Below are 26951 nucleotides of genomic sequence, written 5' to 3' on the forward strand. Positions count from 1 at the left end.
AGGGTAGTATAGAGACCAGATTGTTGCTAAGTTTTCAATCATTTCTGCACCCTAGATTTTATGCCGATTTGTGGCTGACAAAATGGATCATCTATAGATCATTCTAAATCTTATACCACCAATTGATGCAAACACCGTTGTACTTGAAAAAAATACGCCATTATCCTGTTAAAAACGTTTCAAACTGTGAATAATAACACATTTGTTCTTCGTTGTTCATTGTTTTTGTCAGAGTTCGTTACTTAGTAACACGATGAAAGTCTCCAGACAGAATGTGTAATTAATTCAGTATTATTCTTTTTTTCTATTATTCTCTAAGATGAATTCTCCTTTTATTTCGATTTTTAAACATGTCAATGCATTTCTTTGTTTAAACGCCTCAGACTTGTGTTAAGAATGACTTATTTCGAAAACCAAATGGAGCAAACCACTGTATCTAGCCGATTCGACGCTTATGTGCAGTAAATCAATCTATATCGAATACATGGAAGCTGTAAAAAGATAGGTTATTCTCGGTTAATGCTGTTTCAAATCGCGGTAAAACGTGGTACACTCACTTTAGTTAAATTTGCATGAGTTACATCTATTAGCCGTGAAGTCTGTCTTATCCATCCTCTAGATTAAAGACTTCACCAGTAGCTTTTCATCGACTTTCAACCCAAAATTTTAAGGTGGTTGTTTACCCACAAAAGAAAAAATATATTTCAAATGTTCCTCACGCACTGACATGTGAAATGGTAGTATCCATTTCGGATTTATTAGTTTTTGACATCACGGAAAAAATAAAAACAGTTATATCTGTCGGCGTGTTACCACTTTTCTCATTGCGATGACTTTCTCGTGTTACCACACATTATTGACGCACTCCGAAAATGTATATTGCGTAAATCCATCACAGGTCTGGAAGAAATCATAATTTTCAACGCCTATCAAACGTGTATATGAATTACATTCGGATAATGTTTGCTTACACACCTGCAATAGCCTCCAGCTGAATAGACACTACGCATGCTCACCATTCAGTGGTGACAATCTGCTGAATGACAGCTCTGAAAAAGTTCAAGTTTTTTGCATGAAATTTTCAATCGCTTAGCTTTCGAATGCAAATCATGCGCTCTTGCGAACCGCGCGGCCAAATGCAAATAGGGTATACAAACATTGCCATAAATCGAAGGGTTTTTTGGCAAGGCGCTCTTTTTTGGAGGCAAAATATTCATTTTTTTTGCCTTTCTCATGTTTGCCTCTCACGTAACCACCAACGAATTAAGGCTAAAAAGCCTATTCTTGCCGCAGGAAAGAGGAATCATGTGATGGGAAAAGGTTATGTTCAATTGCTTGTCGCCGCTTGTTGACTGAAATACAAGGAAACGAACCACCTGCCAGCCGCGAAATTTTAAGATTTTCTCCGTTCGGATTTTTAGCCGAGTTTTTGCCCACAAAACCACAAGGGCAGCGACCTAAACGATTAATCTGATTTTTTCATGCGATTTGCAGCCATGTTTATAGGAAAGTAATCTCTGTTTTGGCGAACAAGAGGAATTCCCTTTGAAAATGAGTGAACTGAACAAGGCTGCCTCCAAGGAAGTTATTAGAATAAGAGAAGAAGACGCGGTAGAAGAGGATTTCAAAATGGAGGAGGAAGAATCGCCAGGCGGTTCAAATGATCAGGACTGCGAACTACACAAGCAACTTAGCCAACAATCATCATCTCCGCCGCAAACTTCGAAACGTAAAGACCGCATTTCCATCAATGTTGGCGGTATCAGACACGAAACATATCGCAGTACACTTAAAAATATCCCTGATACCCGTTTATCGTGGCTGGCGGACGCTTCAGCGGGTTCTGTAGACTACGACGCCGATTTAGGAGAGTATTTTTTCGACCGACATCCGGACGTTTTTTCCAATGTCTTAAACTACTATCGTACGGGTAAGCTGCACTGTCCGTTAGACGTCTGTGGGCCTTTGTTTGAAGATGAGTTGAATTTTTGGGGCATTGATGACCAACAAGTTGAATCATGTTGCTGGTTAACGTATCGACAACATCGAGATGCACAAGAAACTTTAGCTGCTTTCGAAGGAGTAGAATTTGAGAATGATTTTGATGACGATGAGCCACCGGATTTTTGCAGGTATGGTTTTGCATTTGCAGCCGAAGCAGTGCCCGATACTACATGGTGGCAGAAATACCAACCACGAATTTGGACTTTAATGGAAGAGCCCTATTCATCGAAGCTCGCTAAGGTAAGTGTTAACAAAGAATGGTGAACCGCTTTTGATGCTACTAAGCTGGAAAAAAAATAATAAAACCTTTCAATTTGAGCTTATTTACGAGGTAAAAAAGTTCGCCAAGCGGTACAGTGACATTTTCAGGTCATTTTGACGAAACTTTCAATTTAACTTCCGACCGTGTCAAATATGAATTTATTCTATGTAGATGTCGAAAACGGCACTTTTTTTGCCATTGTACGCAAAGCTAGATTGAGTTTACAGCTTGTGAATGCAACTGTAAAATTTTTGAGAGTATTTTGTAATTGTAGCGATAACACAAGTTGCAAAGGAAGGTTAAATTAAAAGCTTATACCTAAAACGTGATTTTACTCATGGAAAGATACAACCGTATTATTACAAGACATCTAACCTCCGCTCACGAAATAGAAACGTTAAAAATTAAACATAAAGTTTTCTTGGTTTTCAGAAATTTAAGCGCCGTTCAAAATGATTTTGTGAGAGGAAATACATTTTGCTTGAAGGTTTAAAGTGTTTACGTTAATTCTTGTCGAGCGGAGCACGTAGTTATAAAATACTATAAAAACGGGATCAACAAATTGCGGCATAAAATCGAGGAAAAAATCATCATCAGATTTATTGGAGTCAGCGAAAGACGAAGGTTTCTCCCCCTAGTTCCTACTTTGTGGTTTATAGGAAAGAGTGGAAGATACAATGTTGATTTGTAGGACAGATAAATTTCAAATATATCTGTATCTGAATTAATGATCTAGGGTAGATTGAAAACGCGATGCATTCTAGTAAAAAATAATTCCACCTCAACTGAAATTTTGTTTTTTTGCTTTTTTTCACCTTTGTTAGATCAAGCTGAGCTCGGATTTCAGATGTTTAAAGATCTGAAGTTTAGACTCAAATTTTGTGCTGGTTACTCGGTAAACTTTAACCGAAAGCGCTAGAAATCAAATATTTATGAGTTCTAGCATTAGAACGAGTGATTTATAAGCATCCTGGCGAGCTACGAATTCTTTATATCCTGAGAATTATAGTCTGCTTGATTTAATGGTCTAAAATATTCCACGTAATTAGACAGTTTACACATCTTGAATAGCACAGTTAGAACCTAGTCAACTGAACTAAGCGATTCCTTCAAACTTAAGCCAATTAGATGTGTAAAAAACCCACTAAAATATGTTTTAACCCCTTTTTTTCTTTTACATATTAAGAGAGAGTACAAGTCCTTGCCAGCATGACTATTGCTTGATTATTGGAGGAAACCAGGAAGGGGTATATCAGGATTTGAAATCCCCACTTTTGTTTTCAAAAAGGAGGCACCAGTGGGTTTTAAAATTGCGTTGAAGAAATACATTTTCGCTCCGCGCTTCACTTACTCCAGAGCAAGTGCTTTAATTTCAGAAAACGATATGTCGAGCCCTTTAAGGTATATTAACTGGAAAACTCCCTCAGTCGAAAATATATTATGAAATGTTTTATGCCGAAATTTCCGTTAAATGCTTGCTGCGGACGAGAATTTTAATGCATGTAACGAAGATTCGATTCGAAGCGTTTGGTCACGAAGAAATGATGCGCTATCACAAATTCAGAGAGCGTAATTATAGTGTTTTGTACTTGAAGTTATAATCTAGGTTATTATAAGGGCTTAACGCCATTACGCGTTAAATTGTCTTGAGTCTAGGTTTTTTTCTCTAGCACTTAGAGTTGAGGTCAGCGAAATGTGTCAACCGCTTAAGAAGTAAACTTAATGTTTCTTTTGATCTAATAAACACACACGCTGAAATCAGAAAACATACAGGAAATAACCTCACGTGTTGAAATTTTAAATCGCTTCACTTACAAACTTGTCCTAAAGTAGATTAACAAAATATTCCGTAACAACGAAAAAAGAAACATGCATAATTAATCTCATTCATCAGTGTAATTTCTCTCCAAAATATAACCACGAAGTCAATTTTTTCCATATACTTTGTGAATTTTGACATCGAAGAGCGCAGACCAAGCGGCTGTAATCCTTTCTGTCTACATACCGTCTTTGTGTACTTCTGTTTTCTTTATATTACAGTCATTGTTCGTTATTACCAGCACCGCTGTTGCCGTTGGAGATAACAAGAACTGTAAACTAATTTTGCTCGCTGTTTTAAACAAGAGATTTTGATTCGAAATTCTTGGCAATTTTTTCAAACTGAGCACAGATGACATGGCAACTTTTAAGCCGCTGTGAGCCGACTTTTGAATGTATTTTTCAGTCTTACAAGATATATTCATTGTCATCGGAGCGGTTAATAACCGCGCTTATCTTATTCATAATTAAACACAAAACAAACAGTTTAGGTAATCCAAGCTAATCCGTTTTTATAACGTTAGTTTTATATTTGCATTTAGAGAGCAGTATGGTCTTTATCCATTCACACCACATTAACCATTTTTCACACAGAAGGGAAAGACTTTTAAGTTAACGGAAGCAAATTGCTGCGTTGGTTCGGCACCGTCCACGCGAGGTGCGTTTTTCCGCCCGACATAAGAACGATGCACCATATTATCTCGTAAAAGATTTCTGCTCTACTGTGATAGTATTTTGGTATATACTGCGAATAGCTTTTGGCCAGAGAAAGCACTTTGTTGAAAACGTAAAACACAAAAAATGCTTTTTTTCAAAGTTTACTACCTGTTTCGCGCTGAATTTTGTAAATTTGACAATTTTATAGTCGAAAATGGCTAATTTGAAACAAACCGGTGACTTTCCTTAAAGAATAGAGAAAAATTTGAAAACCTGAGGAGCTTCAGTGCTGGCTTTGGGGATTTTAATAGAACAGACGTTACTTGGCTCTAATGTGGATAACAACACTTATCCAAACGGGCCAGATTAAAGCAGGTAACAACCTGTTTTGGAGTTGTGCTAGGTAAAAGTAAAGTTTATTTTAAAACTTCATCACTAATAAAAGTACACAAGTCAGGTGGAGGACCGCGTCATACAGGATGAATACATATGAAGTCAAATCGTGGACAAAATGTTCGACTTGTCGTTTCGTTGTTTCGTCGTTTCTTTGTGCCACTTCTTCGCTTCGATCCGTCGTCTTGTTGCCCCGGTGTCAACGTTTCTTTGCTTCGATTTGCCACTTGACTCGTCGTTTCGTTTTCGCCTATTTGACCGCGCTAGCCTGGGAACGAGAAAAGGTAGAATTCTGCCTCGGAAGCCTCGGAAGTAGTTTACTCTCTAGACTGCAAAACAGTCGGTTTTTTTCTCAAAATAACACACAATATGACGAACTTGTCAAGGGATGAAGAATTGAAAACCTACCTTCGCAAGAGTGTACAGCTCATTTTCGACCGCGTAAACGAACAGTTTGATAGAAGTGAGCTATTTAGTCATTTTATTAAAAACTGAATCTTTGGATAATGCAATTCTATCGTTTTGATTGGCTTAGCCATCATGGTATATGAGCATTATACATGCTCTCCATATATGGTCAGTGTACGCGTCAGTTCAAATTTGGAAGCTAGCTGAGACTTTTTTCGTGAAGGATAGAATGACACCCGAAGAAAATCGTTTTAATTCTTAGAATACTAGAAAATGCGATTTGATCGGAAAAAAAAAAAACACAAGCAAACAAAAGAGCCACAAGAGTTTGTTTGAAAGTTTATCGAAAGCTACTAAAGAAGACAAGTAAGCTTATTGTTTTTTCATGATGGCGAAGCCACTCACCGATCTATAACTTCAGCCTGTTCACTGTTCTTTAGCCTTGCGGACACCCCGCTATAACGGACACCTCAATAAAACGGACAGCAACTAAATCCCCGGCGAAAACAAATCACAGACGTTTGACTGAAATAAACTCTCGCTATTACGGACTCTCGCTAGTTTCACGAGCTTTTCCTTTTTTTTTGTTCCCACCGGGTTGGTAAGTTTGTTGCTGAGAGCTTGTCAATCGTCAACAATTATTTGACAAGCTCTCAGAAACAAACTTTGCAACTCGGTGGAAACGTAAAATAACGAAGAAGCTTGTGAAAGAATATATATCACTCTGTCAAGAACGTGTGCAATGAGATAGCTCACTTCACTCTCACTCTCATCAAACTGTTTGTTTACGCCCCTGTAAAAGAACTGTACACTCTGGCGGAGGTAGGTTTTCAATTCTTTAGACCTCAAGTGACGAGTTCGCCACATTGCCCAAAGACTACCTCTACTTCTACTTCTTCTACTTCGTCTTACTTCATGTAACTCAGTGAATTATACCTGCTCCCGTTCCCAGGCTAGCGCGGTCAAATAGGCGAACCGAAACGACGAAACGAGACATCGAAGAGACGAAAAGACGAGACGAGTGACAAATCGAAACAAGGAAATGACACGAGGAAAAGGCGTAATTAAGAACTGGTGGACGAGACGACTGAAGGAGGCAACGAAGTGACACAAAGAAACGACGAAACAACGAAACGAGGAGTCGAACATGTTGTCCACGATTTGACTTCATATATACATACAGCCTTGACGCTTATTACAGTAATGATCTTTTAGAACGGAACAGATAGTTCACATGCATTACATATATGGGGCAACGAGACTAGCAGAGAGAATGTTATTTTGTGGGAATTGAGATGACGCATGGAAATTAAACAGTCAAGAGATACAGCAGTACAAAAAGTAGAAGGCAGAAAAATGGCCTATCATTTGTATGATAGAATGTAAAACATTTCAGACCAATAAAATCACCCATGATTTAAACTCTGAAAGCAATATCAGAAAAAGTCGCGTCTTTCACTGTTTAATTGATTTCAAGCATTATCAGCTCATGCCTCAATGGAAGCCAAAAGTATAGTCTCGTTTTGTGTTTTTGATCTAAACAATAAACTAACCACAAAAAAAACACAAGATGGCCCATTGGTCTGCAATTTATGTCAGTGCCTCATTGATAAATGGCGGGCTCTGTAAATATGCGATCTTTGATATGGAGAATAAGTAGCTCACAAACTTTGCTTTTGTCTCTCTACCTCGCAGGTAATCGCTTACACAACACTCACGTTGATAGTCATATCTGTGATTTTGTTTTGTTTGGAGTCGTTACCGTTTTTTCGAGATGGTAAACCAAAGCTTTCACTTGAAATCCTTGAAGGAATCTGCGTGGCTTGGTTTACCCTGGAGTTGTTGGTTCGCTTCATCTTTTGTCCGCACAAGTTGGCGTTTTTTAAAAAGGTCATGAACTGGATCGATTTCCTGGCGATTGTGCCTTTTTACATCAGCTGGGGTTATCCATCAGAATCTGATGTGGAGATCCTTAACATCATTCGATTAATACGGATTTTCCGTATATTCAAACTTTCACGGCATTCGTCAGGGCTTCAAATTCTTGGGCACACGTTGCGGGCAAGCGTGCGCGAGCTTCTTCTTCTAATATCATTTCTCTTAATTGGAGTGGTGTTGTTCGCTAGTTTGATCTATTACTGGGAGAAAGACGCTGAAAATACAAAATTCACTGACATTCCTAACTGCTTTTGGTGGGCCGTTGTTACCATGACAACTGTCGGATACGGTGACATGGCGCCCACTACCACAGTAGGCAAGTTTATCGGCAGCATATGCGCAGTTTGCGGTGTGTTGACAATTGCACTTCCGGTTCCTGTGATTGTAAATAACTTTTCACTGTACTACTCTCACGCGCAAGCGAGGCTCAAACTGCCCAAGAAGCGGAGAAGGCTTCTCGTGAACGCATCGAATGCTCTGAAATCTTCAGCGATGGTCGAGAACGGAATGAGCGGGGATTCTAAAGGAAGCTCCGATAGTGGCTGCGGTGAAAATAGCACTTCAAATGGAGGGCGAAAATGTAGCCTTCTCATCACAGATGAACTTAATGAAATTAAGCCACGGCGACCGGTTAGAAGAGATAGCCATCTGTTTAATAACAGTGCAGCGTCTTCAAACGGGGACGTACCTACCAATCGGCCAACTTACGCCATGCAGAAAAGGACCTCTATGAGGCCAACGGTACCTACACTACCGGAAATTGAGTGAGCCTGAAGAGACTAAAGCTGGTACGTACAGTCCTTTACTGCTAAATTCCCCTTAGAATTGCTTATCACTAAAGACCTTACTGGGTGGATCTGGGGTAGGGCAGATGGGTTCCTACCTCCCCGCTTCAAATATCATCAGATCATAAACGACATAGACCTAGTTTTTTTGTTCATTAACTCAGTTAAAGAACTTTTACACTGAGTTTACGGTAGCAATGGATCACACACAGCCTTCGAAATTCATTCGAAAAAAAAAAGTTTTTAATCACGATCACGGGATTATTAAATTGCCACAAATGAGATTTGATTTACTAGAAAACATTGGAACGGCGAGGAAGAGGAAAGGGGGAATTTTCAACTTTAAGTCAAGTTCGGACCGTCCGAAACAGATAAGTCCTGAATGGGCCCTTGCTTTAGGCTCAGTCTAAAGTTTCGGGCGAGAGTTCAAGGAGCTAACACTGATTTCATTTGGTGAAATACGTTTTAAAGCGTCATGTTTCATTGGAATAGTTACTCCAAAATATTTCCTTTAATGATTTAATGTAAATGGTAAAAATCATTAGGATTTCATCCCCAGACTCAAAATGGAGAACCACCTTGCACTCATGATAAATAGTACCACAGAAAAGTACCTCTCAATAGCTTTCATTTGAGTGGTCACACTTTAGGACCTAATTTCTTGGTATAAGAAGATCACGAAAGCAGCGCGATAGATGCTGGCCTCCGCTTGGGCACAACCTAATATTTTTTTTATGCCCAATCAGAGACAAGCATGTGAATGAGATGTGGAACTGGTTTTTGAGAGTAGCATTCTTTCGTCTGTTCTTGAAAACTGTCGCCGCCATTTTTCCCGACCCGACAGACCACCCCTGGGCCCGGCCTACGGGGATGACGTTAGGATTGTTTTCACAGACTCAAAAACTAGAACCACCTTGTACAGCATATCAAAAAATACCACAAGAAAGTGCTGTTTGAATAGAGCACCACACAGTTGCGGACTTCTTTTACACACTACAAAGTTAAAACATATAAAGGCATGCATTGAGTTAAAACTCAGCTATATGCTAGGTTAAGTGACTGGTTTCATAAACTCCTGCAGCATTCCCCTAACTAACTAACTAACTAACTAACTAACTAACTAACTAACTAACTAACTAACTAACTAACTAATATATTTATTACGTCATAGGGTATGGAAAGGCGCCCATAGGCAACGTCTCAACTCCAGAGAACTTCACCAGCGTATAACAACATAATCAGTCGCTAACCGAAGCTATTCCTGACAGAACCGGTAGGGAGCGAATACACTTCTAACAGAATTCACGAAAATCCGCGACATTCAAAAGGAAGAAAGTCAGAGGAAAACTATTTTTAAATTTAAGGACAGACCATAACTCGCTCACCAAAGCTATTCCTGACAAAGACTGGGAGCGACTACACTACGAACAGAATTGGGTTAACTCAACACCAGTTTAAAAGAAAGAAAACTAGAAGAGCTTATTTTAAATTTATACTCAAACTATTTATTTTGAGAGATTCCAAATCGGAGACCTTGTTTTCATCGTTTTTCGCTGGCGAAATATGTTAAAATCACTATGTTAGGAGCCCATAAAATGGTGGGGCTTTGGTAAATACAGTAATAACATTTTACAGTAATCGAAGATCTTTATATGTCTTCACTTATATCAGACAAGTCATTGTGTGAATATTTATTTATTAATTCACGTATATATTTATTTCCAGTTATTTTGGGCATATGATTTACTTTGTTTCAAAAAGATCAGTGATCTGAAAATTTTTTCGAGAAACAAAGTTCAAATTTGAATAATTATGTGAATCTCATTATAGTTTTGTTTTAAGCCGATGGCATGCAACAATTTTTACTTGTTTGTGTCTATGCCTCAGAAAGTTTCAAACGATATACATATATCTAGCCCGGCGGATTATTGAAAACATTCGTATTGGAGCCATTTGAATAAAAAGAGGCCAAAAAGGCATATTACTGGTATCCGATAAGCCCCGAAATCACGCTAAAGAAAGAATAAAAGAGAAAAAATAGAGCCGAAGCGAGGAAAAAGCAAGATGGTGAAAAGAGAAAAGTAATCAGAGGGTTGCATTACATATTGTTTACTTTGGAGAATTTTTTAACGCAAAAACTGCTTTACGGAAGGAGTCTATTTTGGCAGTAACTTTTTCAAATACTCCTGCTAGATAACTCGGCATTCACGGTAAATAGTCTTCAGCGATGTTTCTTTCTCTATCAGTTATGTTTTCCTTCTTTTTCTCTTCATGAATTGTTAACGAGTTTGAGAATTTCATTTCAAAGACGCTATCACAAGTAGATTTTGATATCATTTACACTGTAAGTTAAATGCTTTATTTAAACTCATGATGTTTTCTGACATTTAGATGTAATGTTTAGCACACGAGTAAAAGTGTTTTTGTAAATAAGTATTAGTCTTACTAACTGTCGTTTTATTAAACGCCTCGGACGTTTAATGTAGAGCGGTCCAAATGTCATACTTCTAAGGTTTTGAATTATTTTGGCGCTAAGAAAATTGGCACTGAACGTAAGCATCGTCTAGTAGATCAGATATGGCGGTCTCTATGATCCAAGATTATTAACGTGTTTTAGTTTTCATTTACTGGGATGCGGATTTGTCTCAAAGACAGGGAGAAAAATGAATTACAGCAAATTTTGGCCATCGTTCATTACAAAGCTTAGAGAATGGCAATCAGATCAAATCTCATATCAGAGTGGTCTTTGTAAATGGTACTGATTTGAAATAAGAACTTCGAGAAGGACTTTCAGTACTGCAGTTGGTGTTTATCGTTCTGATGATAAATTTATTTTCGTGCAGGCAATATAGTCTAAGGTATTTTGTTTAGTAAATACGTTGAATTAACATTAAAGGATTAAAAAGAAATTTGTTTTCACCCGAAATCGGTTCATGAATCTGAATTGGAAAATAACGTGAAATGTGTCGGACAGTCTGGAAATTGAAATTAGTTTTTCTCAAATATAGGCAAACAGGCTACAGAAGTAGATTAGAAATGGAAATTAAAAAAAAAAAGTTCGTGGTCGTAACTGAAATTCGTCTTAAACTCTAATTGGTCGTTTTGACTTAGGCATAAACTCTAGTCTCAGCTGTTAAAGACCAACTGGAAGAAGAGAGAAAGTAGCGACAGACATAAATGAATCTTGTAACCATTGGGTACCTTCTTGGTCTTGTCTTCGGCAACCTGGTTCTCAGGGTATACGGGATCGTATGGCTGACAAATATTTGAAGCAGTGTTAACAAAGGCACGAAAAATGAACTGACGAGGCCATGGATATAATTACATTCGATAATTCATTAGTGTTATGAATTCATGAGAATAAAAAAAAGAATTTGTATGTAGTCTATGATGTAAATAGTGCAAATAGTGTAAAAAGATAGTTATCCAAAAATATTTTCTTAGTTAGATAGCCAGGCAATCTAACCATCAAAGTCCATGTAGCATGTTTTTTTAGTTGTTAGAAGGTGTTAATTGTTGATTTCAATAAAACATGATAAACAGAAATGTACGCCAATGTTTTTGCTGACGTGTTTCTTTCACAGTGCAACCGGGCCAATATTAATCTATAAATTCGTTAGACGTGGATAGCCAACTTTTTTTCACAGATATTATTTTACAACTGCCAGCCATCTGTCTTAAAACTAGTGATATCGCCATGAGGTTTTAATTGCGATGATACTTAAAAGCGAAAACGTTGAGGACATCTTGCTCCCCGGGTTGAGCAAGCGGCAAACAAGCAAGAAAGCAAGTGTAATAGCCGAGCAAAAATGTGAAAAGTTTTGTAAAGGAAAGTTGAAAAATAGGAGTAAACATACCAACCATGAAGAGAGAGCATATCAACTATCTCCTACAGGTTAACCCACCCCAAACCAGGGGAGAGGGAAGGTGGGGAGGGGGTGGGGGTCCTTACCACTCAGTGTCTTTGCGCTCTAGGGGCGAACATGTTGTCGCAATTAAAAGTCAGTGACGGTGTCACTAGCTTTGAGCGGATCAGCCTGCGAGTGCAAGTCCTGCGGGGTGCCCTGGCCGGGGGAGGGACAGATAACAATTATAGCAACTAATGAATTCCAACCAGACAGTTAAAGGCCCGCACCTGCAATTCACTCTGGTTGAAAGTCATGGTTTGCTCCCTGTAATATGCTTGCACTCTCCATGTTTACGTATAGTAGTTAAGGACAAAACTTTTGAGAAAGTTCCGTCTATGTAATAAATGTATTTATTTTAGCGTATGCATTTTTGACAGGATGACCGAAAAGTAATTCTTTTGTTTAATGGTTCTCAACCGGTTTTATCCGAGGTTGGAGCTTTTTCGGCTCTTCGTGGCCTACTTACTCTCCTTTTACCTTAGTACTTTAATTAATAATTTATTCAATGATGCGTGGAGAATAAGAATAATTTTAATTTCGTCAAAAAATGGCCAGTTTATAAGTCCGTTTATATCAGTCAAATGTAACTGAAACATCCACTTTTAAAGCTCTACTTTTTCGCAATTTCATTATTTACAAAAAAGTTCCTCTTTTTCGGCGATTCAAAACTCATCATGGAAAGATTTTCCAAACTCAGTTGCCATGCTTCCAGCAAAGAATTCGTGGCTCATCACAAACTCGTCCGCTGTCAATTTTCCATCCTGTATAACACAGAAAAAGAGATTAAAAATTGCTCAGTACCGTTTAATTTGCACCTTGGAAAATTGTTTGAATTAAAAATTATGGGTTCATTGGACAGTTTCAGCCATGAGGATGACGGACATGGCAATGCGACTTTACTGAGTTGTTTAGTGCATTCGTTCTCTAGAAAATTATCGCGATTATTGTAAATGTGCCTTGCTCAATTCGTCTAATGCAAGCTCAACAATAGAGAGCTTTAGATTCGAGGACGAGAACGACATTTAATTTTAAGTTTTTAGCCTATTCTTTAAAAATAGACACCCCGGAAAGCTTCATTGTACTTTTTTCACCACCAAAGTTAGCACGCTTATTTCCGTTGTAGGAGGTAAAGCGCTCTCCCGATCGCTAAATGATAAAATTCCTAACATTTGATAACTTGTTTTCGCCACTACGACATACTCACTAAAACTCGTAGTAGAATGACGATTGCTATCACATTTTCCCGCCAAAATGAGGTTGGTTCGCGCGCGCGCACTACTTACCTAGTATTGAGAAAATCTCGTACCCGTTGTCGTCCTTTAGAATCTAAAGCTCTCTATTTTTCCGGAGTTTACTGCTTAGCTGCCGCGTTCAAGTTAAGGAAGGTAAAAAAGACTCCGAATTATCTTCGTTTGTTTTGTTCCTACTCGTAAAACTCCACCCTCCTAGAAGTGAAGGGAAAGAATCAACCAAATAATGTTATGCACATGCAGAGTTTTTTTTCCTTCACTCGACCTGTATATTGCTTTTTGATGTTGCCATTGTAGCCGCTTCAAACAACCTAAATATTTTAGCTTCAAAAGGAATAACGCACGTTACGGCGAAGCTTGCGAAAAAGGCAGACCGGATAATGAAGATGATTCCCGTTGTTTCAGACTCAGTTTGTCAAAGATAGTTAAATTGCCCTGCAGCAGGGTTGTAGCGTATGATTTTGAAAGTGTACGCATGGAAAGAAAAGTTAGAGCGCGGAAGGCACTCCAAAGTGGGGCGGGGGGTGGTCTGGGGGCATGTTCCCCCAGAAAATGTTTTAATTTAGAGTCGTGGAAATGCCATTTCCTGCGTTTTTCGTTGGTCATTTTCAATAAATAAAATGCAGTCCTTAGTTTTTTTGTTTTACTCACCTCTAGTGTTATAATAAAAGGATAATAAAAGAATAAAGGAAATACTCGCAAAAAGACACCAATATTATGTGAAAACTTTACCCGTTATCCCGATTTAATGATAAAAATGCTTCCTGGAAAAAAAAAATTCCCAGATTTCAGCTGTTCGCGCGGGCGTATGTGTGTATATGGACGCTACGCTCCAGTGCAGTAGGATTCTTAGCCTGTCAACTGCCTTGAAGTTCATAAGGAAAAAGAAAATTTGTCGTCCTGCTGCTATCTCTGTCCACCATAAAAAGTCATGTACATTACGTATTCTTGCGCATGCGCCGTATTTTACCAGTGACGGCCGCCAAATTGCTCTTAAAGTATATAAATACAGCGTTGTTGTTTTGCCCACTAAATCTACTGTTTTCTTCTACTTTCTCGACGCAGTCGGAGTTACTTACATAATGAACCAACGTAAAGCCGTTCTGATTTGTGCTGAGATGTAGCGAGGCCGAGAACTAAAAGCGAAAATACGTTAACGTGGTTTCCAATTAAAGCATTATTCCACTAGCAAATGCAATGCATCAAAATTGGCAAATATGGTGTTTGTTTCATGTCAGGAAAGTCATGCTAGTAAATATTATGAGACTGAAGAACATGTACGAATTAATGCCCACAATAAAGATCAGTATTAATACCTTATTCATATCGGCGTTTTCTATCAAATGTTGAGCTTCTCCTAGTGCTTTGTTGAAATTTTTTGGTCTTCTCCACACCTCTACTTCTTTCTGCAAAAGGAATAACACAAATTCAAGCTCTCATCAGCCTTTGTAGTTAAGCTATGTGTTTCTAAAATCACCAAGATGGTAAAGAATGAAATTCCTTCTCGCTGTTTAAGCGAATAGCAAAAACCGTGAGTTATTTCAAGTACCACGTACGCCACACTGTTGGAGTAAGCGTTCACTTAACTTGAGTCATTCCTGTACTCTCGTCAACGAGTTTATCAAGCAGAAAAATGGTCATTACTCATGATAACTCGGCTGCGGACAAGTTTGTTATTGGGATCAATATTTATCGACCTAGTTTTGTCTTTTGTTCGTGACATCACATCCTAAAGCCATTCAAGGTGTATTATAACAGACACTGATTCCAAAAGTCAGAACTGAGTGGCCGGCCGGACCATGACTGGACCAGTCATGGCTGGATGGTTTTAATTAAAAGTGAAATTCTCATTACGACGGGTATAGTCTGGCCTGTCAGTTCTGACAAGCCGAAAGCGCGCTGAGAATTACGATGTTATGTTGCTCAGGTCCGGTTCATAAGCTGTAGCTAACATGAGCCAAATCGAATCCGATGAATTAGTTCATGTAAAGTACGGCATCAAAATCAGATTCAAACATTAATTGAATTTGGATTGGCTCAGCCGCTCTTCAAACCTGGCTCAGCCGGTAATAACGCCTAAGTGAGGACCGGTGTTGATTCAGGTCGAACTTCACATAAACCTAACCAAATGATGTATTATTAATGCTTTTGATTTTTCTCCTTTTCAACTCAATGCAGCTGGAATGAATTCAGCCCTTCTAAATCCGAATTTGAATGTGAAGCACTGCGTCGATCGATCAGTGACGGCGTCTGATCATATTATACTTTGTATACGATACTAACTATCGTATACAAACTCTCGATACAGGATATAGAGGAATACTTAGTATCGTATAAGTGTTCGTTTTCACATGTACAAAGTAAGCTGGTATTGGCCAAAATCCGATTATCGGCTTCGGTTACTCTTCAGTGGTAATTCATCTTTTCATTTTGTCTTGTCAAGTCTGCTCGTAAGGTTTTTTAAATTGCCATACTTACGAGATTGAGGTATCCGTCGTGGTCTGCATCATACTGCTCATTAAATTCTGTAATATATAACGAATTAAAGGACCCTGGCATGTTGATATAAGCTGCAATGTAATAGTTAACTTCATGATTAGTTTATCTTGATACGAAGCGAACAACAGGTGCAGAAACACAGTCATGGCAAAGAAACTGAAGTGAGAATGTTCTAGATAATTAAAAATGTGTCCGTTTACTTACCCAAATACTCTTTAAGGGAGAGGCGACCATCTTGGTCCTTGTCGTATTGATCCATTAATTCCTACCAGCAATAAAATGTCAAGTGAGGACTGATAGGTCCAGTTGCGAGAATGGTAAATGAACAAACTTTTGTTCTAAAGTAAGCACTATTTTTTTAGGGTGTTAAAAAGATTTAGAGAAAGGTTGCTCATGTTCTCATACAGTTAAGATTTTTCGCAGAATCACACTGCATAACTAGCCGAATTACTAGAAAATAGACGGCACTCTGCGTCAGCGTAAAGGCACTGAAGCGGCCAAGGCAAAAACATGGAGGTCCAGGCCGCGTTTCATCATAGTTCACAGTCCCGTCCGCAGTACACGCATACAAAATATGGACCCCCAGAAATGGACCCCTTTGTGGACCCGGTCTATGGACTTCCCCTGTGGCCCACCCCTAATTTTTGAAGATGAATTTTACCAGAGGTCTAAAAGAATTCTAGGAACCTTTAAAATAATGGACGAAACTGCTGTCAGTTTATATTATCAGGCTTATGGGCTTCTCATATTATACTGCACCCGTTCAAATTTTCTTGAATTTGGTACATGGATTCGGTTTATCTGGTGAGAGAATAACAATATTTGTGGTAGGGCGGAAGAAGTCTCCTGCGCAACCCTCCCCAGACTTTCCTTCTCTTGATGGCCCATGGAAATGTTTTTTCATTTGGCAAACTTATTCACTCCTGCTTACAGATCAAACACTAATAACTTGCATATAACTGTTATGTCCCGAAGCTTGTCAAACATCTGTCCAACCACAATGTTTAAAAATATTCAGGTCATTTTGTGCTTGTTCCGTAAGGAGAATTAATCAATAAGTTTGCTGACGGGCTATCATGGGAAGGGACGCCTGGGGAGAGTACTAAATGATCATACGTTACTTCTTCCTGTTAGTCACGCAATGCGTTGACTCTCACATACAAAAAGCTGCATTGGAGGCTAGTGTGGCCCTGTTAGGGTAAAATTCCGACAAGCGACATGGCCTTACAACACCCCCCCGGGGGGAGGGGTTACTTAGGTTAATTTTTGCTGGGTATGTGCCGCTGGCCTCTCAGAGCCTCTACCCCATTTTAGTTTATTCTGTGGCCAATTATAGACCCCGTCTTAGTCACTTTTGGGCAAATATGTAATTTTCGCGATCCCACCTTCGTCACTTTCTATTTATGTATCTACCTTATACTGAATGAAGTAGTTTTCACCTACAGTATAAAAATTCTGTTTCGTTTGCTAACTGTAAATACGAAGAACTGTCTTACCCCTAAAATCATGTGCGAAAATGTGCGACCCCATTCTAGTAAGTCTATTAAAAATGCGACCCCATTATAGTCAATCCAGTCGTGAAAATGCGACCCCATCCCGCGGCACATACCCATTAGCCCCTTATAAGGAAGAAGCCCCCCCCGAGTTGCAACAGTGACATAGGACAACAGAAAAGACGACAAACGACACAAAGATGGGTTGAAACTGCCATGTCACAGTGAGAGAGAAAAGCGCAAGTACAATAGTTAGGGTTAAAAAAATTTTTTAAGGGAAAAGTCCTGGGGACGAGGTTGGGCTTCCTCCTCTTCTACGCGAAAAGACAGGTTTTGAAATTCATACTAGTGGGGCATACGTAAGTGGGCTTCACTGTTACTCCTTCACCAGACTAACCCAAACCCTTTACATTGGTATGGAATTCAGGACAAGTTTAATGGAACAAGTCTATAATACGAGGAGTCCATAATCCTAATAGTAACGATATATAAAATTTATTGACAAAGACTCTGATTAGACCTCATGTTCAAAAATTAGTGGTGGTCCACCCGAGTAGTCCATGGGCCGGGTTCACGAAGGGGTCCAAGGACTAGGCCCACAGGGGAATTTCATGGACTGGGCCGGTGTGTATATGTGCGTCGGCAGTACCTGTTTTGTTGTTATTTTTGCTGATCGCTATAAAAGGCCAGGTTATCAGCCAAAATGGCGGCCGGACTGGAATAGAAGTCAGAAAACCCTTACTTTCGGCCTTTATTTGCTGCTGAAGCGGCGCTTTCCAGTCAGTTTGGACAAAAATGAATATTGGATTTGTGCAGTTTTTCATAAAATTTGGGTAACCGGTGGAAAACGTCTGGATGTGGTAATTTTTGCCTTGAAAAGTATCAATACCAGGCAATGTTTTCAACGTCGACACTCGGCGAGAAACAGACGTAAATAAACTTGCAAGAAGAAGAGGAAGAAGGTAAGCTACTCTCCTAGTCTTTACGAAAATGATAGATATTAGAAGAGGTAAGTATACCTGGCCTTTTCAAATACAAAGCTAGTGGCGGGTCATACATTGCCCTGAACCTTCTGAGAAACAGCGGTCATTTCGCGGGGAAACAAGTGGTGGTGTCGTGAAATGTCGGCTGTTTTCTTAGGCTAGCATTGCCCTAGTCTCCCTCGCAGTCGTTTTTTGGATGTCACGCAACGCTCCCCCAAAATAGTAATATTCTTTTGGGCGCTGCGTGACATCCAAAAAACGGCTGCGAGGGAGACTATATTAGCATTGCCCCTGTGTTTTTCTAAATTTACTTTTTAATGAAAATGCTGCGATTGACGCTCTTTTCATTGAGAGGTACGCATTCGAAGGGGAGCGTAGTCAGGAGATCATGCTGTTATCTGAACTTGTTTATGAGTTACAAGAAAAGAAGTCGAAGAGGCTGAAAATGTGATTTACGTATTCACCTACCACAGCTACATAAGGCAACATGATTTCATGTTCTTTCGGATGATAAAAGAACTCGAACTCCTGTCTGTTCAACATTCCATCCTTATCTTGATCACTGTATCTCCACTTCTTCTTGTCATACAGAACATACTGTTCTAGGTTTGATCGTTCCCATCTATTGTGCATATCTGTGAAAAAATCAAAGTCAGTGGATTAACAACCAACAGAAAAAAAAGCAACAACAACGGTTGGAGTCCATGGCCTATTATCTTTGTATCATTAAAGTAATATCCTTTTTAACAGCAATAACACTTAGACTTTGATTTTTTTAAGACTCGCTTAAAACTCGAGCAAGTATACTAAAACAACTGTAGACAAACTACCTTCGATTTTACATTGCCTAAACCACGTTCTGATGAAATTGTTTAAAAAAGCATTCGTGAACACAGCCTAAACTAGAGAGCTAAGCGTCGTTTCAGTTGTTTAACTTTTTCCAGGGATAGAATCGGTACTTCCTTTGCCTAGTTTTTCCTCAAAAAAAGAGAACGGTTCGTTGAAGATGTAGTCACTGCTTTTGTTCAAAACGCCTGTTCGCTACTCATTGTCTTTCACGCAAATAAATATAATAGCGAGTACGTTAGTCAATTAGACTGCAGAATTTGTGATAGTACACTAGGTAGTTCATAGTATTTTCTTCTCACAGCTGTTAGTAGTTCACTTTCCCCAGTTTAATACATGTTGGCTTTCTGCTGATAATTCTTAAGTCACGTTAGTGAAGTGTCCGCATATAAAGCCGGCATGATTTTGAGCATAATAGTGAGGCAAAAGAATCGAATATTATTCTGGATTAATAGCCCAACCTTTTTTTGACTCGTTGCGTTTTGTAAAAACTTCGCCAAAACTATAGGATTTCTATATACAGGAGCCTATATAAGATACAACCAAAGAAGACATGTCAGCATTTTAAGACCCGGCCTGAAAAACATGGCTTGCATTAGTTCCAGTTCTACCACGTTGTCAGACACCTCCTAACTAAGATGATTCATTCTACATTGTTTGTAACAATCGAGCGAAGAAAATCATGAAAATAGCAGTTTTATGTTTATTATATTGGAGCATAATAGTGATCCTATTTGAGCATATTAGGAGCGTCGCTGCTTAAATTCCTTATTAGCGACATCTATCGAGCATGAAAAAATAGCATAATCTGAATGTAAAACATTCAAGTGGACAAACCTAAACGTTAGCCTTTCTTGTTGAAACTAATAAGTCGTAAACACAGACCTTCTTCTGTGAATCCAAAGCTTCTTGTCATGTACTCTTTCCACGAGATCTTGTCATCCCCATTTAGGTCTCTATCTCTAAATATGGCATCTACATCTTCGTGCACAGTCCACTTCTGCATTTTATGTCGGATCCAGATCTCCAGTTCGGCTTCCTCTACGAAGCCATCTTTGTTGATGTCGATCCTAGGTACCAACATTCTGTTGATATAAAAGATTGAGGCTCTAGAAACCCTATACTGAATAAGTTTAGTTAATTGTCAGGGAAGAGAGTGTTGCCCCTCTAAACTTTCTTTCTCGGCAAATATTGCTTGCCAGACGCAAATTTTGAGTAGAAACTAATACTTTCATTTTACCCTGCGAGCAGAGGTTTCTTGCTGGCATGGCTTTAAGCATCAACTTCGTAAATGCTTAAAGCCATGCCGGAAAGAAACTCTAGTCTGCTCGTAGGCTGCTCCCATATTGGCCAAATGAGAGGAAAAATGGTTTTTTCACTTTGATGAATTTTTATACGTAGCTAAGCTGAAAAAAGATGATTCTCATCGAAGAGTTTTAATATGCGATCTGGAAGCAGGGTTTAATAAATTATCAGCACACTAACAGACTGCTGTGCAAGCCGTTTTAATGATAAATAATAAACTTAAGCATTTGATAGATGATCAGTGTTTTTGAAGTTTTGTTGCTAAAAAACAAAAGAGGAGACACCAACTACGAGATCTCGTAAGGCCACCCAAAGATTAGCTAGTACTTATTTTGGTTCCGCAAGAATTGGCCTTTTCGGCTTCTTTTACCGACGCTAGAAGTGACGTTTTCATTTCCCAATTTACAGAACTTCTATTCTCAGCGATTCCTGTAAACTTTAGGTAGTTACCGCTGACCAGTTTTTAACGCGGTAACAGGACTTTCAAATGACCAAGACATGGTTATACTGGATCATTGCCTGTCTTTCAGAGTTGACTTATTTGCTCGTTGCCACTCTGACGTTGTTGTCAATGTTGTGTGATTTTGGAGCGAACCCGGTACATTATTTCTAAAAGAGTCACATGGTAACTTGAAGATTACGCCTGTGTTTAATTTAGGCGAAATTGCAACAAACTAAGAGGTATAATGATAAAAAAGGCATAATAAAAATTGCTTTGGACTGTACAGGCTGTATGGAATGCTTGCCCTTATTTTAGGTTCCGTACACTTTTACAGGTTTCTATTCTTTTGAGTTATTTTTAATAGGTACTGGCATTAAAGGACATTATTTTGTTGATGAAAAAAAAAAAAGCAGCTAATAGTATTCAAATTTACCTTGTAAAGTCCAAGCGCTCTTTAGCAGAGACCCTCACAAGGCAGAACAAGTGTCCTTATTCGAGCTGGCTATTTACAGGAATAATTTTTGCAAGGAGAAAGTTAAAATGGGTTTTCGTCTAGGGCAGCCGTAACTAGAGCTGTCCTGCGCCTACGATCGAGGATCTCCATTGAGAGTGCTTCCGACTGTAATAATCGATCCTCTAATTTATACATCACTACCAGTTGTCTCATTTAATGGTAGGGTTAGAGTTTTTCCAATTGACTTTTGTCTTCGGTGATAATATCGCTCTATGTCCTGTTACCTGTCAAACAATAACCAATCAACGCACGACCTTTAAATTTCCATAACTGGTGATATTTAGATTGAGGTGTAAGCAGACTGGTAACGAGATCTTAGTGTGCTTTCTATTGAATGAGCTTCAAAAGACGTATTAATTTTTGCAATATTTGAGCAGCTGTCGTTTTATGAACAGGAAAGGTATTTTGGTATAATTATAACCAAGCGTAAATGTTTTTTCACGGTTTAACTTATTTTAGGAGAGTTCGCTAAAATTTCGGCTTTGCGCATTTTTTTTATTGCAGTCAACGGTAATTTTAAATTTAACGCCATAATTCTGGATTCGAAGAAATCCGTGCATGATGGTATTTCTGTTGGGTGTACGGAATTTGTTAAGATTGAGACTGCGGATGCGAGCTTTTACGATTAATAGAATGATTTATCCTCAGAATTAAATTTTTGCGAGAGAAATGTCCCAGAATAGCCGAAAGGCTTCTCATTAAACGCAAACCAGTTTGTATGTGAGCAAACGTAATATTTACTCGTAGAGCACGGACACAAACATGTGCATAACTTATCATATCCAGGGCTTTTAACGCACACTGATTCATAACTGATTATTTTCATCACTGTTTCATAACGGACAATAAAGTCAGTTGTTAATAAACTTTACCAAGTCAAGCAAAACTTGTTATTTCATATTTTTGAATAGCATTGTATATAGCGTATGAGTCAGTCGTAAGTTTTGAACACATTTTGTGTTTGTGAGACAGATTTTTTTGAGGGTAATATTTCAAGTGAAAGATTTCTAACAAATTCCTAAATACCTTGATTTTCAGAAAAATGGATTTAGGGAAGGCTTTGCTTTAAAATCTATTAAGATTCGGCTTCAACTTTATAACGGGGTTACAGAATACCTACCTGAGCCGTCTCCTAGACTCCTTCGGCGTAAGTTTTTCAAACTCCTTGGCGAGCTCTTCTCCGAGAAAAGCGATATGATCTTCATGGCTGCTATGCGCTCGCCCGTCATATTGGTGTTCAGAATGAGCTAAGGAAAACTCCGTCAGCAACAAGAGCAGAACCAAGGCAACGAGGACACTTATCCACATGCTGCGATCTTACTTGCTGGTGAAGAGGATATTATATTAAAGTAGAGAATATCGGCTTATTTTCTCTGTTTATTTACGTACTATTCGTGTTTAGTCAGCTGTGACTCGTGGATCAATCACAGGTGCGCCACGTTCATTCGACCCAGGTCTTCTAGTTCTGTGTAGCTAGAGGAGCATGGGCACGAGAAGCGAAAGCACAAAGAATAACAAGTCGTTTAGTTTATCTTTCGCGTTTCAACATTAACTGATCTAAAATTTCACTCTTTGATCAGTAAATTGATTTATGTTCAGAGGATTTTCTGGTGAAATCAAAGCTGAGAGTAAATATAAGATATTAAGTAAAGTTTTCGGGCCGTCGCCACGGTCTTGGCATCTTAAACTCCGTAAAAATAATTATCGCCGATTTTTGCGATGAATTTTACAGAGTACAGAGTTCTTTTAACTTAACATTATCTTGCAATTGTGTCATCTTTTCTTTGAAAGCTTGTTCTCTTTTCGTTTACTGTCGCCTTTTATCTTTGCTCCGTCGGTTGATTTAAAAATTGCCAGTTTCGCAATAAAAATCAATCGGTTTAAATGGGACTTGTTCGTGTTGTACCGGATATTTATAAACACATATACTGACTGTATTGATGAACTCAAGATTCTTGGCTAATGAGCGGCAATTGGGGATCAGGATAAGTCTGCGTGATATATTTGTGTTTCTGGTTGCACGAAATCAGTGAAGGGTCATTATTATTCATACAAAATATTTCCCCGATGCTGGTTGGCTAAAAGCACATGCATAATTCACTATAACCAGCTACTGATGACCGAATTTGGAAGAATTTGCGATTGATCAACCGATGACGTCAAAAGGGCAGCTTCCTTGCAGGTTATACATCGTTAACCGAGAAGACCTGAGGACGAGGTTGCCGTTGTTTTGGTTGTGAAAACAAAAATGGCGGACATTTTACTCATTTCAAGAGTAAGAACTAGGAGAAATAATAACTAGAAACATGGCATGAACAGCAAGAAAACAACTCGAAGGGCGACATCTGCTATTTGGAGAATATTTGCAGAGCTGAACAACCCTATGCACTATCGAAGATATGAACTTAACATCGATGGAAGTAAGCGTGTTTTAGCTATGTTTTTAAACTAGGAATTATTTTGAATGAATAATAAAACAATTATTGAATAACACCCTCCTCGATCTGCATTATTATTCATAAGATACTCAGTCTCATTCATTAATTGTTAAGTAAAACAAACATCCGGGAAAACTGAAATTTTCTCTTTTGTGAGTTCACTAATGTTTTCTTTCATGTCCCCAAACAATCCGACGCCTGGTTAGCTTAATTGGATAAGCACCGGTGTGCCGAGCGGGAGGTCGCTGCTTCAAAACCCGGCCGGATCAACGCTCTGGGTCTTAAAAGAAGGGTTGCCTTTGTAAAGACATGTGCAAACGGTTAGACTTTTTAGTCTTCTCGGATAAGGACTTTAAACCATAGGCCGCGTCTTACAAATCTTACCAACTTATAAATTCTATGGGACGCTAAAGAACCCACACACTGTTCTCATAGAGTACTCCCGGTGTGGGGGTCTATCTCTTATTGGGAGGGGGGGGGGGGGGGGGCGGGGGAGGGACTATTACGGGCCCGCAGTAATAGCGCTTTGCATTACTGACGTCATAAATTTCTGGTTCCTGCTGTGACTCAGACATTGAACCTCACCAGTATAAGAGTTTTGTATGGGAAAGTCACTTTCGCCAACAAATTCTCGTCGTCTTTGAAGATTTTTATCGTCAAAAGAAACAAAATCCAGCTTGGTTTCGATAACATACATCCTGAACAGGAAAATAATCAACGTGTCCTAAGCAAACGTTAAACATGAAAAAAACCGTACAGATAAGTGATTTTATTTCTCATGCGGTGTTATTACTGAGGGTAAAATTATGTTACGGCATTTTACTAAGAAATGTATGGAGAGCAGGGCTTCAGAGTTGTTCATAAGACAGTGCATTAGGTTAAATTTATAGGCAAAGGTTGCTCATTTTTTTTTCTTGAGTGCTTATGTATGGTCCCTAACCTGGCCGCACAACAACAGAATTTCCGGTTTGTGCTAATGCTGTTGTGCTCTTTTGCTTTGAAATTCTGCCACAGGCTTGCAAGAAGCATACACAAACTCGATTTTATCTTTAGCAATTTCGGTTTTGGAGGAGTGCTATCGGACTAAGACAGAGCTAGGTATCCGATTTCGGTAGCCTTCTTTGATCAAGTCGCATTTTTTTCTGATTTTAACCGTTTATTTGAGTTAAATGCAAAGTTTGTCTCAGTCACGCAGGGGGTCTAAGGTGACAAAAGCTATTTTTAGCTCATGGATGACGTAGTCATGCGGCACTAAAGGGGGGAATTTCAAATATCCCATGATGCATCGCTTCATAGTATATTATCAAGCTTCCGAAGGCACGTGATCCTATCAGTTCAACTGAACGTGACAGTTGAACAACGGTGGAAAGCGACTTGTTTTGCCGATTAAACCTTCTGTACCTTCCCTGTGTTGACCTATTTACGATTTTAGTTTTACTGTTCCAAATATATCTCTTGTTTAGTCAAAGAGAGTGTTTTGGCCGCCGACTATGAGCTAAATAGCCTTACGATAGCAAGGCAGTCCACGCAAATGTTCTTAGAAGCTAGCGAGGAAGGTCTTTGCTTCAGTACGTCCTGTTTTAACGTGCGTTGATAAAGCTCTCCATGGATTCGCGAGCGATTTCCACGTACTTGTCTTGAAATAAATACATATAATATTCTAGGTGTGAGATTTCTCTTTGTTGCTTGTTTGGGATGGCGGTGCTCATATTGCCAGTCCTTTGGAGGCACTCAAATGGCACTCGATCAATCACTAAGGCGCAATAACGATACATAGCAATTATTCACCGAAGTGGAGGTGCTAGCCACCGACACTGAGGTGAATAATTGTTTTAGTATGTACTAAAACAGCGAGATAATTAACTCATTTATTGTCGCCAACGATTACAATTTTGGCGCGCAATGACCGAGCAGCCGCGGTCGTCGCTTTGTCTTGCCGACAAATAAAACTTTTGAAGGCATTTGTTTAGCTCTGACGGGGAAATTTCTTCAAAAGGAGTTGTGAATTCTCTTTGTATTTAAAATGATTCTGTAAAAAGATTTTTAGATTTAGTTTTAATTTTATTTATGAACAAGTCAACTTAATAAAGTAACGCAAGACTTAAGCTTAATTTGCATTTGTACACAAAAAACTTTTTCACCCGTTTTATCAATAAATTCAAGTCAAAAAGACAAAGCTTTACCTGTTAAAACTTCCAAACCGAACTTCGTCACCTTCTTGGTGTATTTCGGGAACAGCTTGCTTGATTAGTTGTGAAATTTCTCTGTTTATTATGGCAGCAAAGCGGGAAGGCATTTTGCTCGCAACTTACGCGAGTTTGGCGTCGCTCGCTCGGAGGAACTGGAGGTGAATCAGTGAATAGTGCAGGATATTCACTGATTGAGTAGCCAATCAGAGCGCGCGAAAAACGCTATCCACTGTTTTAGTATAAAAAACAATTATTCCTCGAGCTCGAAATGGGCTCTGATTCAATAGCCCATTCGGTCTCATGGGCTATTGACTCAGAGGCCATGAGGGCGAGAGGAATAATTGTTTTAGTAAAATCCAACCAGTTGGTCAATTATAACGAGACAAATCAACTTAAGCTAGTGAAAGCTAGACTTTAAGCCATTATTTCCGGTTTTCAAAGCGGGCGCTTTTCGCTACTAGTGGGCTATAACATATTGCCTAGTAGTAGCTCAGCCAATCAGAACGGAGCATTGATAATAGACCACTAGTTGGATTTTACTAAACTGAACTATACTATACTATACTATACTATACCAGGAGCCCATCAAATGACTATACTATACTATACTATACTATACTATACTATACTATACTATACTATACTATACTATTCTCACTCACTCACTCACTCACCCACTCACTCACTCGATTCTCATTAATTTATTCCTTTAAGTTAGATTAAACACTTTACCCTTACCTCCCTTACTAAGTACTACTTTTGTTCCGAGTGCCTTTTACGCATATGTTTGGCATATTCTAGAGGGTACTAGTAAGGTGT

The 26951-nt window shown here is 38.9% G+C and overlaps 2 protein-coding genes across 2 annotated transcripts; one reads left to right on the top strand and one right to left on the bottom strand.

Annotated features, from left to right (window-relative positions):
- The first annotated feature begins 1123 nt into the window (after positions 1-1123).
- LOC140941075 (voltage-gated potassium channel KCNC1-like) lies at positions 1124-11811 on the top strand. The gene is made up of 3 exons (XM_073390036.1): positions 1124-2244; positions 7238-8268; positions 9437-11811. The coding sequence occupies exons 1-2, from the start codon at positions 1552-1554 to the stop codon at positions 8246-8248; spliced, it is 1704 nt and encodes a 567-aa protein (XP_073246137.1). The 5' UTR covers positions 1124-1551; the 3' UTR covers positions 8249-8268; positions 9437-11811.
- A 732-nt stretch (positions 11812-12543) lies between these two features.
- LOC140942056 (calumenin-B-like) lies at positions 12544-22813 on the bottom strand. The gene is made up of 7 exons (XM_073391042.1): positions 22626-22813; positions 20130-20329; positions 18867-19033; positions 16127-16187; positions 15902-15993; positions 14740-14829; positions 12544-12934 (listed from the first exon to the last, which is right to left on the bottom strand). Exons 1-7 carry the CDS (start codon positions 22811-22813, stop codon positions 12836-12838), a joined length of 897 nt encoding a protein of 298 aa, XP_073247143.1. The 3' UTR covers positions 12544-12835.
- Between the last annotated feature and the right edge of the window lie 4138 nt (positions 22814-26951).

The sequence above is a fragment of the Porites lutea genome, chromosome 6, assembly GCF_958299795.1.
Source record: "Porites lutea chromosome 6, jaPorLute2.1, whole genome shotgun sequence".
NCBI classification, from domain to species: Eukaryota; Metazoa; Cnidaria; class Anthozoa; order Scleractinia; family Poritidae; genus Porites; species Porites lutea.

What these genes read in the sequence shown, in the direction of transcription:
- LOC140941075 (XM_073390036.1), top strand. Translation starts at nt 1,552, where the DNA reads ATGAGTGAACTGAACAAGGCTGCCTCCAAGGAAGTTATTAGAATAAGA. An exon ending in ATTCATCGAAGCTCGCTAAG is followed by an intron (nt 2,245 to 7,237) that starts GTAAGTGTTAAC and finishes TCTACCTCGCAG; the next exon opens with GTAATCGCTTACACAACACT.
- LOC140942056 (XM_073391042.1), bottom strand. Translation starts at nt 22,813, where the DNA reads ATGTGGATAAGTGTCCTCGTTGCCTTGGTTCTGCTCTTGTTGCTGACG. An exon ending in CTCCCTTAAAGAGTATTTGG is followed by an intron (nt 15,994 to 16,126) that starts GTAAGTAAACGG and finishes ATTACATTGCAG; the next exon opens with CTTATATCAACATGCCAGGG. An exon ending in AAAACGCCGATATGAATAAG is followed by an intron (nt 12,935 to 14,739) that starts GTATTAATACTG and finishes TGTGTTATACAG; the next exon opens with GATGGAAAATTGACAGCGGA.